Source organism: Mizuhopecten yessoensis, unplaced genomic scaffold (assembly GCF_002113885.1).
Source record: "Mizuhopecten yessoensis strain PY_sf001 unplaced genomic scaffold, ASM211388v2 scaffold2087, whole genome shotgun sequence".
Lineage (NCBI taxonomy): Eukaryota > Metazoa > Mollusca > Bivalvia > Pectinida > Pectinidae > Mizuhopecten > Mizuhopecten yessoensis.
The window spans coordinates 771383-785778 of NW_018404371.1; the positions used below are offsets into that span (position 1 = coordinate 771383).

Consider the following 14396-nt stretch of genomic DNA (forward strand, 5'->3'; position numbering starts at 1 on the left):
AACTTCTATAGACATGTTGCTTAGGTTTGAATTGTACAACTAAGAATAATAAGAAAAGATAGATTTCAAATTAAAACATTTATTTTAACACATTACAGCNTTGTAACAGGTATGAGTTAAATTAAAGTATTTTGTTAAAGAAAATTGACACAAAAGTATGATAACAGACATTGTATAACATATTTTTATTCAAAAGTATACCTTTTTTTAAAATAAAACCTCTAACAGATGTGAAATAGTTTAAAATACACAACATTTATAAAACAATTTGTATTAGGAAACTTTACGAAAACAGGTTTTTACATAATATGTAACAGTTTGTTTGATTATTTATGAAGATTTACAACAACGGATGTCTTTTAAAGTTAAATGTTTAACAGGTATGAGTTAAATAAAAGTGTTTTGTTAAAGAAATTGACACAAAAGTACATTGGCAAACAACTTTACATTAGAGATGTTATTCAAAAGTATGCCTTTTTTTAAAATAAAACATCTAACAGATGTGAAATAGTTTAAAATACACAACATTTATAAAACAATTTGTATTAGGAAACTTTACGAAAACAGGTTTTTACATAATATGTAACAGTTTGTTTGATTATTTATGAAGATTTACAACAACGGATGTCTTTTAAAGTTAAATGTTTAACAGGTATGAGTTAAATAAAAGTGTTTTGTTAAAGAAATTGACACAAAAGTACATTGGCAAACAACTTTACATTAGAGATGTTATTCAAAAGTATGCCTTTTTTTAAAATAAAACATCTAACAGATGTGAAATAGTTTAAAATACACAACATTTATAAAACAATTTGTATCAGGAAACTTTACGAAAACAGGTTTTTACATAATATGTAACAGTTTGTTTGATTATTTATGAAGATTTACAAGAACAAAACTGTTTTCAAGTTACATTTGTAACAGGTATGAGTTAAATTAAAGTATTTTGTTAAAGAAATTGACACAAAATTATCTCGACAAACAACTTTTCATAAGATATGTGGAAACAGTGAACACCAACAACAAATGTAAGATACAAGATACACCAAAGTCGATCTGACTTTTGTCATATTCCCATCTCTACCAACAACACTGATAACTTCTAAGTTTACAAACAAAATCTGTCCACATGTTAGAATAAAAATGGAAACAGCATATACCATTTATTTAACTAGTGTTAGAATCAAACAATTGAAAAATAGTTTCAAAAGAAAATAATACTATGTTCTTACACTTTTTCTCGGAGCAGTGCAGATACAACAGTGAAGTAGGTAAATTTGGTTACTAATACGAATGAGATAGAATACATATGTAAATAGATGTATACACTTCTCTGCAGTTAGATATCTATAGAAACAAACAAAAGTTTCCTATTTGAATCAACATGTGTTGATAAAATCAAATAATCTTTAAAAAGGGGAAAAATAAAAAAATGCATTTGACAGAGTGTATGACAAAGAAAAGTTCCTAATACGCTGTGATCGAAATTTACGCTACAATTTAGCTGATTGATATTCAACTACTTTAACAAATGGATGTTTTATTTTGATACCTTTCAAAAGTATAATTGCTTTCGGCTCATTTTATATCCAATTCGGATAATTGTTTACTTGATATGGCTACTTTTATGACGTTAGTACATGTATATTAGTATATGATGCAAATAATTGTCGGTTGCAGATCTTATGGGGTTTTTGTTTTTAATTGTAAAATGTTCTTTATTGTTAGATGCTGGTGATAACATACCTAATGAGACAGAAAGGAATCTGATGCCGTAGAGATGGTTAAACATTAAAACTGAGAACAAGTTACTTACTCATCCATTGCATTTGAGTTGACGGAATGGAACACTCACTAGTCTACAGGCGGATCTATTTTCTGAAAGAACTCGGAAATACCAGAGTACGATATAGAAAACCCATGATACGAAGTATAAACGTTGATCAGATGGAAGCTCTCGAGAAAAGATAGATCGTACTATGCTACTAATTTATGTTTCATCAGTATTTTATTCGGTTGCCACGAGGTCGACATCTGCAGATCCGTCATCTATCGTTATCTTGTAAAAGCTATAAAGAGGCGTTATCCGGAATTCAAAAATGAAAATTACTTCTTTATCGATAGTGTAGTAGAGTTAAAATATGGAAGAGTTCGTTCCCACATGAAAAGGTTGAGGAGACATCGATGTTACTGTAAAGTAGAAGCCGTTTTTGGTACCTATGATGAGTCGGTGTTAGATTGTATATCGGAATGTAGGGAGAACTAAACGACTTGTGTTCGCTTTGAAATATCTTTTTATTAAGAAATAGAATGACGTCATACAAAACATAAGTGAAATGTATTTATAACCTGAAAATGTACAAAATAATTACACTATAGTAATACTTTGTCTCTCATAATTCATATGAACTCTCAAACTTCGACTTTATATGATACGTCTCATACTTCAACTTTAAATATTCTTATTCAAACCTTGTTTTTTCCTCAAAAATTGATAATCAACATGTATTCTCCCTCTCTATATATTTATACATGTTTGTTGAACTTATAACAATATTCAAGTTATTTTATCTGGCGCAACTTAAAAATTTCAAACACAAGATTAAGTATGCATGTATATGACGTCTCTAATACTTCGACTAACTTTTAAGGATGTCTCTCATACTTCAGAATATATAATCATCATGTAACCTTTTACTGATGTCTCTCATACTTATATGTCATGTAACCTTTAAATGATGTCTCTCATACTTCAGAATATGCGACCTTTAAATGATACCTCTCATACTGCCTTTTTCTTAAACTTTGACATAAATGTGAACGTTAACGTTAAATATGAACTTTAAAACTTTTTAAAACTTAATTTTTGAATTCATTTCAAATTTTAACTTTAAAATTTTTGAATTCATTTCTAATTTTAACTAACTTTTTTTAAAAAATTTATTTCTAATTCGAACTTCAAAAACTAAACACGATTTTGAAACGTAAAAATTAAATTGAAACTTTTTTTTAAATTAAACTGAACTTTATTTTTTCAATCATGAATTTGGACTTTATTTCTTTTTAAACTTAATTAAACGGAACTTTATTTCTTTTCCAACATAATTAAACGGAACTTTATTTCTTTTCCAACATAATTAAACGGAATTTTATTTCTTTTTAAACTTAATTAAACGGAACTTTATTTCTTTTCCAACATAATTAAACGGAATTTAATTTCTTTTTAAACTTAATTAAACGGAACTTTATTTCTTTTCCAACATAATTAAACGGAATTTAATTTCTTTTTAAACTTAATTAAACGGAACTTTATTTCTTTTCCAACATAATTAAACGGAATTTAATTTCTTTTTAAACTTAATTAAACGGAACTTTATTTCTTTTCCAACATAATTAAACGGAATTTAATTTCTTTTTAAACTTAATTAAACGGAACTTTATTTCTTTTCCAACATAATTAAACGGAATTTAATTTCTTTTTAAACTTAATTAAACGGAACTTTATTTCTTTTCCAACATAATTAAACGGAATTTAATTTCTTTTTAAACTTAATTAAACGGAACTTTATTTCTTTTCCAACATAATTAAACGGAATTTAATTTCTTTTTTAAACTTAATTAAACGGGGCTTTATTTCTTTTTAAACTTAGTTGAAATTGTTTTAATACTTTTGTTTTTAAATATAATCTTCTGAATATACAACATAAATGATATTGTATTTAAACGGAACGCAACTTATAAGTTTTACGGTATTTTTTTCATGACGACTTCGGTCCGATATTTTAAATAAATATTTGTAAAACTACATTTCTGTTTTTTATTGCCAACCCATTGCAGATATCATATAATGACCGAATGAAAGCGTATCGCACCGATTGGGTAAGACCCAGCGCTTATCGTCGAAGGAACACAGGCCCGATTTGTTGACGGTGTACACGTACAGCTGGTGTTTATCGCTTCTGATGGAATTCATTTTGCACATTTTCGTTTTGTCGGCGAATAAACAGTCTCTGTACATGTCGTGCCTAAGATCACGTCTGATGGTCGCCTTTGCGATACCTTTAGCTACCTGTTTTTCTTTCATGTCGTTCCATAGGACTACCAGATTTTCTATTTCAGTTCTATTTCTCACGGCGTACACGTACGAATACATTTTGGCACGAAGTCCTACGAACTCTGCAATGGGCTCACTTCCCGTTTCATCCTTGAAATATCCCGGTATCTTTTTGTTTCTTGTGTCTTGACAGCGATGGTCGATCGGATAATTGGACAGATCAAACAGATGTCTGTCCCGATACATGTCGTCATAGACGTCCGGACATTGGACGTGGTACAAAAGACTGTCCGTATCCGTCATGAGTAGCTTGATTCCATCTCCGTATTTCGGTTTTAGGTACTTGTAATAAAACTCGTACATGATACACTTGGACAGATCTAGAATGGTCTGTCCTACATATACTGGTTTGTTTAGTACGAGTTTGACTTGGTCGTTTTGAACGGCTACTAAATCTTCGTTAAAGATAGTAAACCTTTGAAATGAAGGTCTGGCCACGTACTTTTTGAGTTTCTTTTCCGTGTGTGCCAGCTTGATATCGACTCTGGAGCGCACGTTCTCCATCGTCTTACCGAACACGGCATTGTTCATGAGTTTAAAGAAATCTTTCTCGAACTCATTCGTACATGCCGCTCTTTTTGACGTGTTGAATTGTATGTACGGGCGTAACCAAGGTTTCTGTTTGAATTCTAGGATTCTGTAAATTTTGGTGACTTTGAGACCCAGTTTCACGTACAACAGCAAATTTCTGTAATTGCAGATGTATTTCGTCTTGTTTTCTAATGTGGGAATCAGTTTTTCTGTCGGAACGCGCCCGTATAATGTGTCACCAGTGTGTTTGGGGCTAGGATGTAAACTTTTCCACAGCTGTTTACTAGTTGGTGACAATTCATTGTCGGAGACTTTTTTGCGTTCCGGTGCGAGGGGGTAATCGGAATGGCTGTCGTGAAGTTCGTCTGGGTATTCCAGATCTACTTCGAGTACATATCCCAAGTCTCCGTCTTTGGAGACTTTGGTTATGTCAAATGTGTGTGGATTCTCCACCCACCGAAACCCGCCGACGGGTAACGACTCCAACATGGCCTTCCCGTACAAATTATTACAATCTGTGTACATGATGTACGAGTGTGGTTGGGAGAGGTCGTACGTTTCTGGAATGTAAGGATTGTTAGCTTGAGCGTATTTGTTTGATATCATGCTAACTCCACCTCTCACTCCGTTTTCAAATAAGAGATACATGTCTGGATCTCTGATGAGTTCTAACCTCACTCCCGTCATTTTTAAGGCTGCACTCCAAGCCAACCCTGGGCTGGTATAGAAGTGAGCCGCATCTAACCCATAACAATCGAGACACATGTTTCTGAAGTTCTCAAAGACATCGGCCAATAGTAGTACGTCCGTCTTGAGGTAGAGGTCGTGATACTGACCGAGGTCTCGAATGTTCAGTTTCTCCCATACGGATTGTGCATGCGCGTAATCAGCATCTGTCACGTCTGATCGACTCAGCGAACTGTAGAATTTCTCTTTTGAGGGGAGCTTTTGTTCTGAGAATCTATCGGCAGTGTCTACGTATTCGTAGGGATATATCCCTTTTCTTAGTAGTAATTTGGCGTCTGATTCGGTAAACTCCCTAGAGAAGTTATTGAATTTCGTCAAACCCTCTTTGGCAAGATTTTCTGTCAAAGTCTCTAGACTCTGAGACATGAATTGAAACGAATCTATGAATCTAATATCGCCAAGACTAAACGAAATGTACTTTTCTGTATTGTTTGGAATGCAGTTGATATTGCGGTCTTTAAATAGGCCCACGCTTTCCGTCAGGATGTGAGCATCGAACCCCTTTAGGTTATGAAACACACAAGGTATGTGAGTGGGGTATTTATACTTCAAATTGCATTCGTTGTGAGCGGCGCCGCGAAATTTCCCACTCAAATGACAGTGATCTCGTACCACAGTACTTTGTTCTGTAAAATGTTTACCACAGATATGGCACCGAGTACTCTCCATAAACGACTGCTCGTCCTGGAGAGACATGACTAGCGGTTCTGGGTGGCTTAAAACTTCCTTAATTCGTTTTTCTTCCTCTATGATACATTTCAAAAACGTTTTGCTAACGTCAGCCCCCCTGTAAATGACGGGTGGTTTGGTGTATCTATCTTCCATACACACGACTTGGTATCCAAACCCACAGGGTTTGAATTTTGTATTCTTAGTCGTGCTTGAAAGGTCTGGGTTGGGCTCACATGAGTCCATTTTCTCTACAAATGTTTCGAAATCGGCATAGATTACGAATGGCACTTTCATTTGTTTCTGAAAGTCTCCAAACGACAACAGAGCGTCGTCTTCACTGGGGAACTCTACTCTCTGTGTCTTGTGAGTGGAACACAGTTCCACGTGTTTGTTTAATAAAACACTACTCGTGAAACCTTGCAGGCAATGCTGGCAAAAATGTGTCAGATTATGCCCTTTTTTCGTTCTGCTCAAAAACATATTTAAATTTGGAATCAAACAGTAATGGGTTTTTACACCTTCTTGTAAAAAGAGCAGATTGACATGGTGACGGGACTGTTTCGTCTTGGTCACATGCATGGGATAGACGGTTTTGTCCTCGAGCCCAAACACGTTTACCGATACGTCGTTCTGTCTTTCAAACTTTTGTACTTGGGAGATGGAGACTGGATATTGGATACCTGTCATATCTAGTTCGCTTTCGTACTTCTCGTAATGGGAGACGCGTTCGGGTAAGGTATCGGCAGGATGGAGAGATGCCAAAACGGACCATAAGAAGCATTTTTCGTCACGATTACAGACATTTACTATTTTGTGACGTTTAAAAGTAGTCGGGGTCGGTATGTAGGAAGTGCCACTCAAAGGTGAGTAATTTGCAACGTGTATTTCTAATTTGATGATTTTCTTGAGTACCCATGCAGACCCCTTACGAACGAATTCCTCAATCGAGGCAAACATTTTCTGATAAGCTGCATTGATATCGTGTTCTAGACCAGAATCATTTGGCATCAATATGTATGCTTTACTCAAGAAATGTGGGGTGGTCTGGACTACATTACCTTCTCTAGTTTCCTTTTCCAATGAAACACGAATGTTAAGATACCACTTAATTCCGTTCAATCTCTCACACAACAGTTTTAAATGTTTCATCACTTCCGTTTTGGAGCTGGCAAAAAAAGTGAGTATGTCACTATTGTCACTGAAATGTGGATATATGTTTCTCACGTTAGCATTTCCTCCCAAGCTCACATCATCCGAATAGGTATGTTCTCCCGTTGGTTGGCCAGTACCGGAAGGGCCCGGCAGCGGCGACTGGACACCGGAGGGACCCGGCAGCGGCGACTGGACACCGGAGGGACCCGGCAGCGGCGACTGGACACCGGAAGGGCCCGGCAGTGGCGACTGGACACCGGAAGATGATGATGTTTTGGTTCTAAAATGATCAGGTAATCGGCTACCGGTGGGATTAGTATTAGGGAGATCTCCACCAGTCAATCCATGTTTGTTTTTAACGTGCATTTTCAAAGTATATTTTCTCGTAAAGGAGTTACCACACACGTGACATTTGTATGAACTTTGATTTTTGTGAGAATTCATGTGTCTCTGTAAGTTGCTTGGATCGTTTAATATCTTTCCACACACTTTACATGTCGATTGAAGATAGTGTCTATTCGCGTGCGCCTTTAGTTTCTTTTCGGTAAGACATTGTTTCCCACACACATCACAAGTCGTCACATTTTGTCTATCTCTGAGTACGTTATCTTCATTTCTTGGTTTTTTCTTTGGAGATAAATCGATAGAGTTCAATATCCGTTTCAAGTTCCTCGCTGTTTGTATGGCATTTCCGTCACCACATGACGCCGAATCGAGTAAATCGTCAAAAAATCGTGCTGCCATGTTGCTGGTCTGGTTTCATCAGAGTTCATATCTTGAATGACAGCCACTTACGTCTCATCTGTTTAAGGTTGCTCTCGAATTGAGGAGGCGTAGTCTTCACATACAGTTTTCCGCCTCGCTGACTCTTTGCTTTTCCGCGCATGCTTCGTCTGAGTGATGTGGCTCTATCTCCCTGATTGGTCGATTCTTTACTGGACTGTTCCCTGAACTGTTTCTTTGACTCATTCATCACATCTGACGTATCAGGTGGGTCGGTTTCATTCTTATCGGTATTCTTTGTTATTGCTACACTGGTCTTTTCTCCCGACTTCTTCATTGCAATGGGCGTCCTATCATCGGTTGGGATGACGTCATCTTCGATAGTGCTCATGTGGGTATTAGGTGAACCGTTCATTTTCTCTTGTTTAATGATGTCGTCGTATTTTGTCTTTGGTATCAACATCATTGCTCTATCCATGTTAAATAGTTTTTAAAGAATATGGGTAATATTTTACTCACTGCCAGTAGTCTTCGTCTTCTCTGACGTCTACTGACTTCTATGTCAGAACCGGCATCGTTGAGCCATTTCCCCGTCGATTGTAACATGTTCCTCAGAACGGAAATGGTAGTCTGACCACCGGTCGCTCCGTACTTGAGTTTTAAAGGGTTGCCACCCACCGGTATTCCGTCGACATAGAACCCTATAGATGTGACGTCATAAGGTTAGAAGAACCAAGGGTTCTGTTCATAGTCACCGGTGGTAGCGGTGGCGTTTACGAATCCAACTACCACCAGATTTGGTCTCATGCCTTGAATATATTATCGTATGTAAGTTTGTCGTCCCGGCAGGAATGGTCATCTGCTTAACCATGGTCTGCGTAAACGGGTATTTAGCATTGGTCACTTCTAAAGCTTGACTTTGTGCATAGATGACGGCTGGGTTGACCTTGACTTTGCTTACACGCAGTCGAATGTCGTCGAATACTACCTTGTAATCGGCAGATGTGGTGCCGGACAAGAGACAAAAAATTGGTTTAGATCTGTAAAGTTTGATATTGACGTTGACTTGATTCAATAGATACATGTCCATCTTGAACAAATCGTGATAGAGCGGGCCGAACAGATCTACCACCTTCCCACCTTGAAACATCTGAGCCCTTTTTAGCAACGCTCCGTTTGAACCGGTTCTAGGACTGTGTTCGTCCATGTCTCCCTCATCATCCTTATCCCACATCTGAGTAGTCAATTGGGTCGTCTTTGCTTCTATACCATATTTCAGGAGACTCTGTATGTAGGCCTTGCAAGGGTAATGGTTGGTCGTAGATACGATGGTCTTCCCCTGTACGGTGACGTCCACTTGAGAAAATAAAGAAGGTAAGAACAAATTGACAGGTCCCACGTCTTCAGTAACAGCTATGGCGCTTCCGTCTGCTTTCGTTATTTTTACCTTGGCATATATCAAAGTGTTTCGAAAATCGATCAATTCCAATCCGTTCTGTCCACTGACGACGAATTCCACAACGGAATCGCTCGTAATCTGTGATATCGGTAACACGTCTTGATAGTAAAGGTTTTCTACGGCCGTCTGTGTTGGTGGAAGGTCAAACACGGCTAATTCTGACGGTTGTGCTTCTCTAAAAAAATCTTTGTTTAGCGCAGCCATTGTGATATTAGATTCCTTTTGGGTTTTTTTACCGATTTTCTGCTCACTTTACTCGCCTTCCGTTTTGCTTTACCTGTCTTCCTTTTACTCGCCTTCCGTGATGATTTAATTGTTTTTGGTTTCTTCAGGTGTGACCGTGAAGTGTGTACGCGTCGACGCTTTCTCGTAGACTGACGACGATGTGGACTTCGTTTCCTTTTCATCTCGGATTTAGCTTGTTCTACGGCTTGTTGAGTTGGAGAGACCATGCTTACGTTAACCTCTCGCGCAGGTAAAGATTTTTCTCCCTCTCTATCGGTTTTGTCTATTGGAATCATGAATTCGTTTGAATTCTGTGACAATCCTCCACCGAATTGCTTCACGTTACGTTTCGTATTGGCTGCATAGGCATTTTCCTTTCCACGTGCCACCTCTTGGTAATATTTTATCCATTTTCCCACGTTAGGAACGTACATCTTTGTAACATTCATGATAGAAAAGGATATTGTTTAAAGTGAAGCGTAATCGTCGCCTGATCTTTTAAGAATGAAGCCAGATCACCTTTATCCGTCTTTATGTAAAATTCTATGTCTCTCACTTCCGACTTTTTCACAGGTACGTAGTATGGAACGTCGAACGATTGGGACCAGTTGGCTACCTTGACGGTTCTGATGGGACGGAGAAGAGTTTCCTTTTCACCGTCGACGATGCTTTCGTCACACACGTCACTGTGTCTCGTCTTTGTCCCAGTCGTACTTAACGTTATGTCCATCAACGCCACCTTCCAAGTTCCGTGCAGATTTAGCGGTGTTTGGAAGTGTGTGCCAAATTGGTAAGGTTTGTTTTTTGAAAAGTATTTCTCACTTCCGTCACTTTGGATAACCACGTAATGCGACATCTTAGACCTTGGTTATGCCACTGATGTCATTCTCTGCTATCCACTGGTTATATTTAGATGGCCACCCTTCAAATTTGACGAACCATTCGATCCGACCTGCTCTCTTACGTTTTTTTAATTTTTCTTCTATAAACCACAAGGCATTTTCGTCCTTGTCCACTCTCTGTAGTTCGGACTGATAAAAATTCCCCGTGATCGACTCGTTTAAAAAGTCGATCAATTGGTACTGCGGTATGCCTTGGCGTAAGAACCGTTTCTTAACCTTGAAGATTTCTGAAGACCATTGCTGTTGATAGGCTCTCGTAAACGGTTGCTTTAAGTGTGAGATTCTCACGAGACTTCCTATCTTAAATCTAAATTTTGGCTTCTTGACGGTTTTCTGTTTGGAAGACCTCGTGTGTTTATTTCTGAGGTACATGTAGGCAAACATATCGGCTTCGTTTGTTTTGTTTACGTCTTTGGGGGGTATACCGTTTAACGATCTATGAGGTGTGGCGTTGTAACTCTTGACGAAATCTTGCAATTTGTCTGCATATACATAAGTTCTGTACTTCGTGAAATATCTATACATCATGGTCTTTAACGTCCTGATGACACGCTCGACCATGGCGGACTTCTTTTCGTTACGACTAGTAAAGTATTTAATGTCATTGTCTTTACAATATTGTCTCATCAGGTTCCCCGTAAATTCTTTGCCGGCGTCCGTAAAAAGACGTCGTTTTTTTTTGTGATATCGATTATCTTTTTAAATGCATCTAACACTTCTTTCGTCGTTTTGGTCTTTGTAGGTTGCACCCATAAGAAACGGCTGAATACGTCTATGACAACCAGAAGGAATCTGATACCGTCATTTTGTTTGGAGATATTCGATACGTCTGCAAGATCGGCCTGAAATTCTTCGTATGGACCGGAGACTTCCACTCGTGCTCTGTTGAAAGAACGCTTGACTGTTTTTTGTAAACTATAATCGTCCAGACTCTGTATATATCTTCTGATCTTATACAGACCTGGTGAAGTGATTCCACGAGATTTCAGTACTTGGTGAACTTTCGTCGGACTCAGAAATGCACCTCCGTTATTAAAATTGTAATATACTCTGTCTACAAGACGCTTCTCTTCCTCGGTCAACATATTAAATGAGACAAAACATGTATGTTCAATCTTTTATTACATTATTTACATTATTACATTATTTACAAACATTGTTTCATAGTAAGTTTTTTTTACATTGTTTTGTGGAACCAGTCTTCTACGCGATTCATGGATTGAACCATTTTATGGATGCAGTCTTTCCATTTTTCTGTTTTGAGTTCGTTCATTCTCCATTCGGCATTACACAACCGCGATATGAAGGCGTTTCTGAAGCTTCTTTCTATGTTAAATCGAACAGTTTCTCTGATAAAGTCTGTAATCACTCTGATGTCATCTACATGAATAAAAGCATCTTTATTGCCACATTGTCTTTCACTCATGATTTCACGGACATGGTTTGCATATGTCAGGTGTAATAAGTTCCCCATTCTGACGACTTCTGACGATTTCATTTCACTTTCCATGCTAGCAGCCTGGAGGGTAAGGTAAGACAGAATGACGATCACTGCACTCGACAGAAAAGTTTTTATGTTCCCAATATTTCAGTGTTATTCCACAGTTATAACAGGTAATGCAATCACCGACACCTTCGTAAAAAAAATCCGTCACAAGCTAGCTGGTATGGAGTCTGACGAAGTTTACGGTTCCATTCATAAAACGATATCAGTCGATTGACACAGCTCTCCATATGCGGGTATACTGGACGAGTGATAACAGTGTCCATCTGCAAGTAGAATGAATAATCACGTTACTGATATTCTCCACGTGATGTTACTTGTTTGACTAAAACCGTTACAACCAAGTGTCTTTCGGATGCTCTTCTAATATGTGTTTCACTAGTCGTTTCTCACCTCTGTCGGAGTAGTTTTCATAATGACACACACACAGATGGGGCAAATGTAACTACGACGTCTGTCATGATCTTCAACGATTACTGAAAGCCAGTCACCATCAACGTCAAGTTCCTCATAGTTATCACCCATATTTATACTCTCTACAACGGTTCGCAGTCAAATGAATAGGTATGTCTGAACTTCATCGATTTTCTTCACGTATTTCTTTATCTTTTCGCTATAACTACGTTTTACATAGTTTTCATCCCTCAGACGTTCGTCTTGCATCAGACGTTGTAATGTACCTAAAGGTATACAAGATTGTATGGTGAATTCACGCCAAGTATTTTCCACTTCTAAATGGCTAGTATAGATTAATGCTTTGTCAAAATGTAAGTCTGTGATAACATCGGGGGAAAACATCAGACATTCGTGTTCATGTTGACTAGCTCGGCGATTCTCACATCCTAAACATACGAAAAGCTCCGATATTTTTGATTTAACAACGTATGCATAAGAGAGGCACAGCAGATGTTTTACTATTCTTCGATAGGCCCTTTCTTCGGTTTTTTCGATGAAATAATTCTGCAATCTGTTAGGAAACAAATCCGTGTTTAATTCCATTACGGTATGGTGACGAGGTGGTCTGGTATTTAAATCATAAACATCATCTGTTGAAACAGGCAGTCTTTTGACCACCTCACGTGTTCAGTTTTGATATCGTCGAAATAGTTCCAATTTTTTAAAGTGACTCCACATATGAAACACGAAACACGATCTTCTATTCCCATATAGAAAAACCCATTACTTGCCAGTTTGGTTACATTTGGTTAAGGATGGGTGACATGGACGTATGATAGGTAATGAATGACTAACACTACAGCTGTCTGTAACGTTGTCCATGTTATTTTTCTACAAATGCACAGATACACCACAAACTCTCCGACAAAGTCAAAAGTTTCTTTAAAAATTCTCCTGATAGTCTCGTTCTCTTTCCCTCTTCAATCAGACAAATTCGAAGCTCACCTTTAAGTTTTCTGATGACGACTTCCTGTGTAAGGCTGAGTCGACAAACTACTCTGTTGGATGAAATGTCTGTTATACTGATGTCTTCTTTCTTGATCAGATCGACGTGAGCTTGAGCCATTGAAATGAAGTATGTCGAAAACGCTCTCTCTTTATATGCTTACATACTGGACCGATATCACGCAAGATCTGTGTTGCATGGACTGTTACATGGACCGTTTCCCCCTTGGTTTAACATTAGCATGGACCGTTGCATGGACCGTAGCATGCACCGTTGAATGGACCGTTACATAGACTGTTTCCCCCTTGGTTTAACATTAGCATGGACCGTTGCATGGACCGTAGCATGGACCGTTGCATGGACTGATACATGGACCGTTTCCCCCTTGGTTTAACATTAGCATGGACCGTAGCATGGACTGCATGGACCGTTTAATACTCTTAAAATACCACTACTTACAGGCACATACAGATCAGTACTTTGCTTTTAATTCGCATCAAAAGGGGAAAACACAAGAACAAGACGAATCAAAGATGCAATAAGATCAGGAAACCTCGGAACATGAACGGAAGTAGTGAGAGGTGCCACTATTGTATGACCTGGTACTGAGTATAGAAACAGGAGCGGAGACTAGATCAGCACAGAACTAGAAGCCTGTCCGGTACAATGTGTAGACACTCTATAGCCAGGCAAAACATACCGTGTCGAGTGACATGTGAAGTTAACGATTAGTTCACATCACTGTACAGGTAAACAATACCAATCGCTCAATCGATCATAGCTTGACAAAGTGACCAGTCGGTCTTGAAACGTTGCGACACATTCAAAGAACATACCCGACCGTCTTGCTGAAAGGAAAGTGCTCCGTGCGACCTCCAATGTTTCAATGGTAACAGAGAAGAAAAGATCAAAAAAAATATTCAAAAATAGTAAATGTTACAATTAGGTTACTCAGTTTGTAAAGA

At 37.9% G+C, this 14396-nt stretch overlaps 1 protein-coding gene across 1 annotated transcript; it reads right to left on the reverse strand.

Moving 5' to 3' along the window:
* Positions 1–3817: 3817 nt before the first annotated feature.
* On the reverse strand, positions 3818–7582 carry LOC110445119. Its single transcript, XM_021489531.1, has one exon. It carries the CDS (start codon positions 7580–7582, stop codon positions 3818–3820), a length of 3765 nt encoding a protein of 1254 aa, XP_021345206.1.
* Between the last annotated feature and the right edge of the window lie 6814 nt (positions 7583–14396).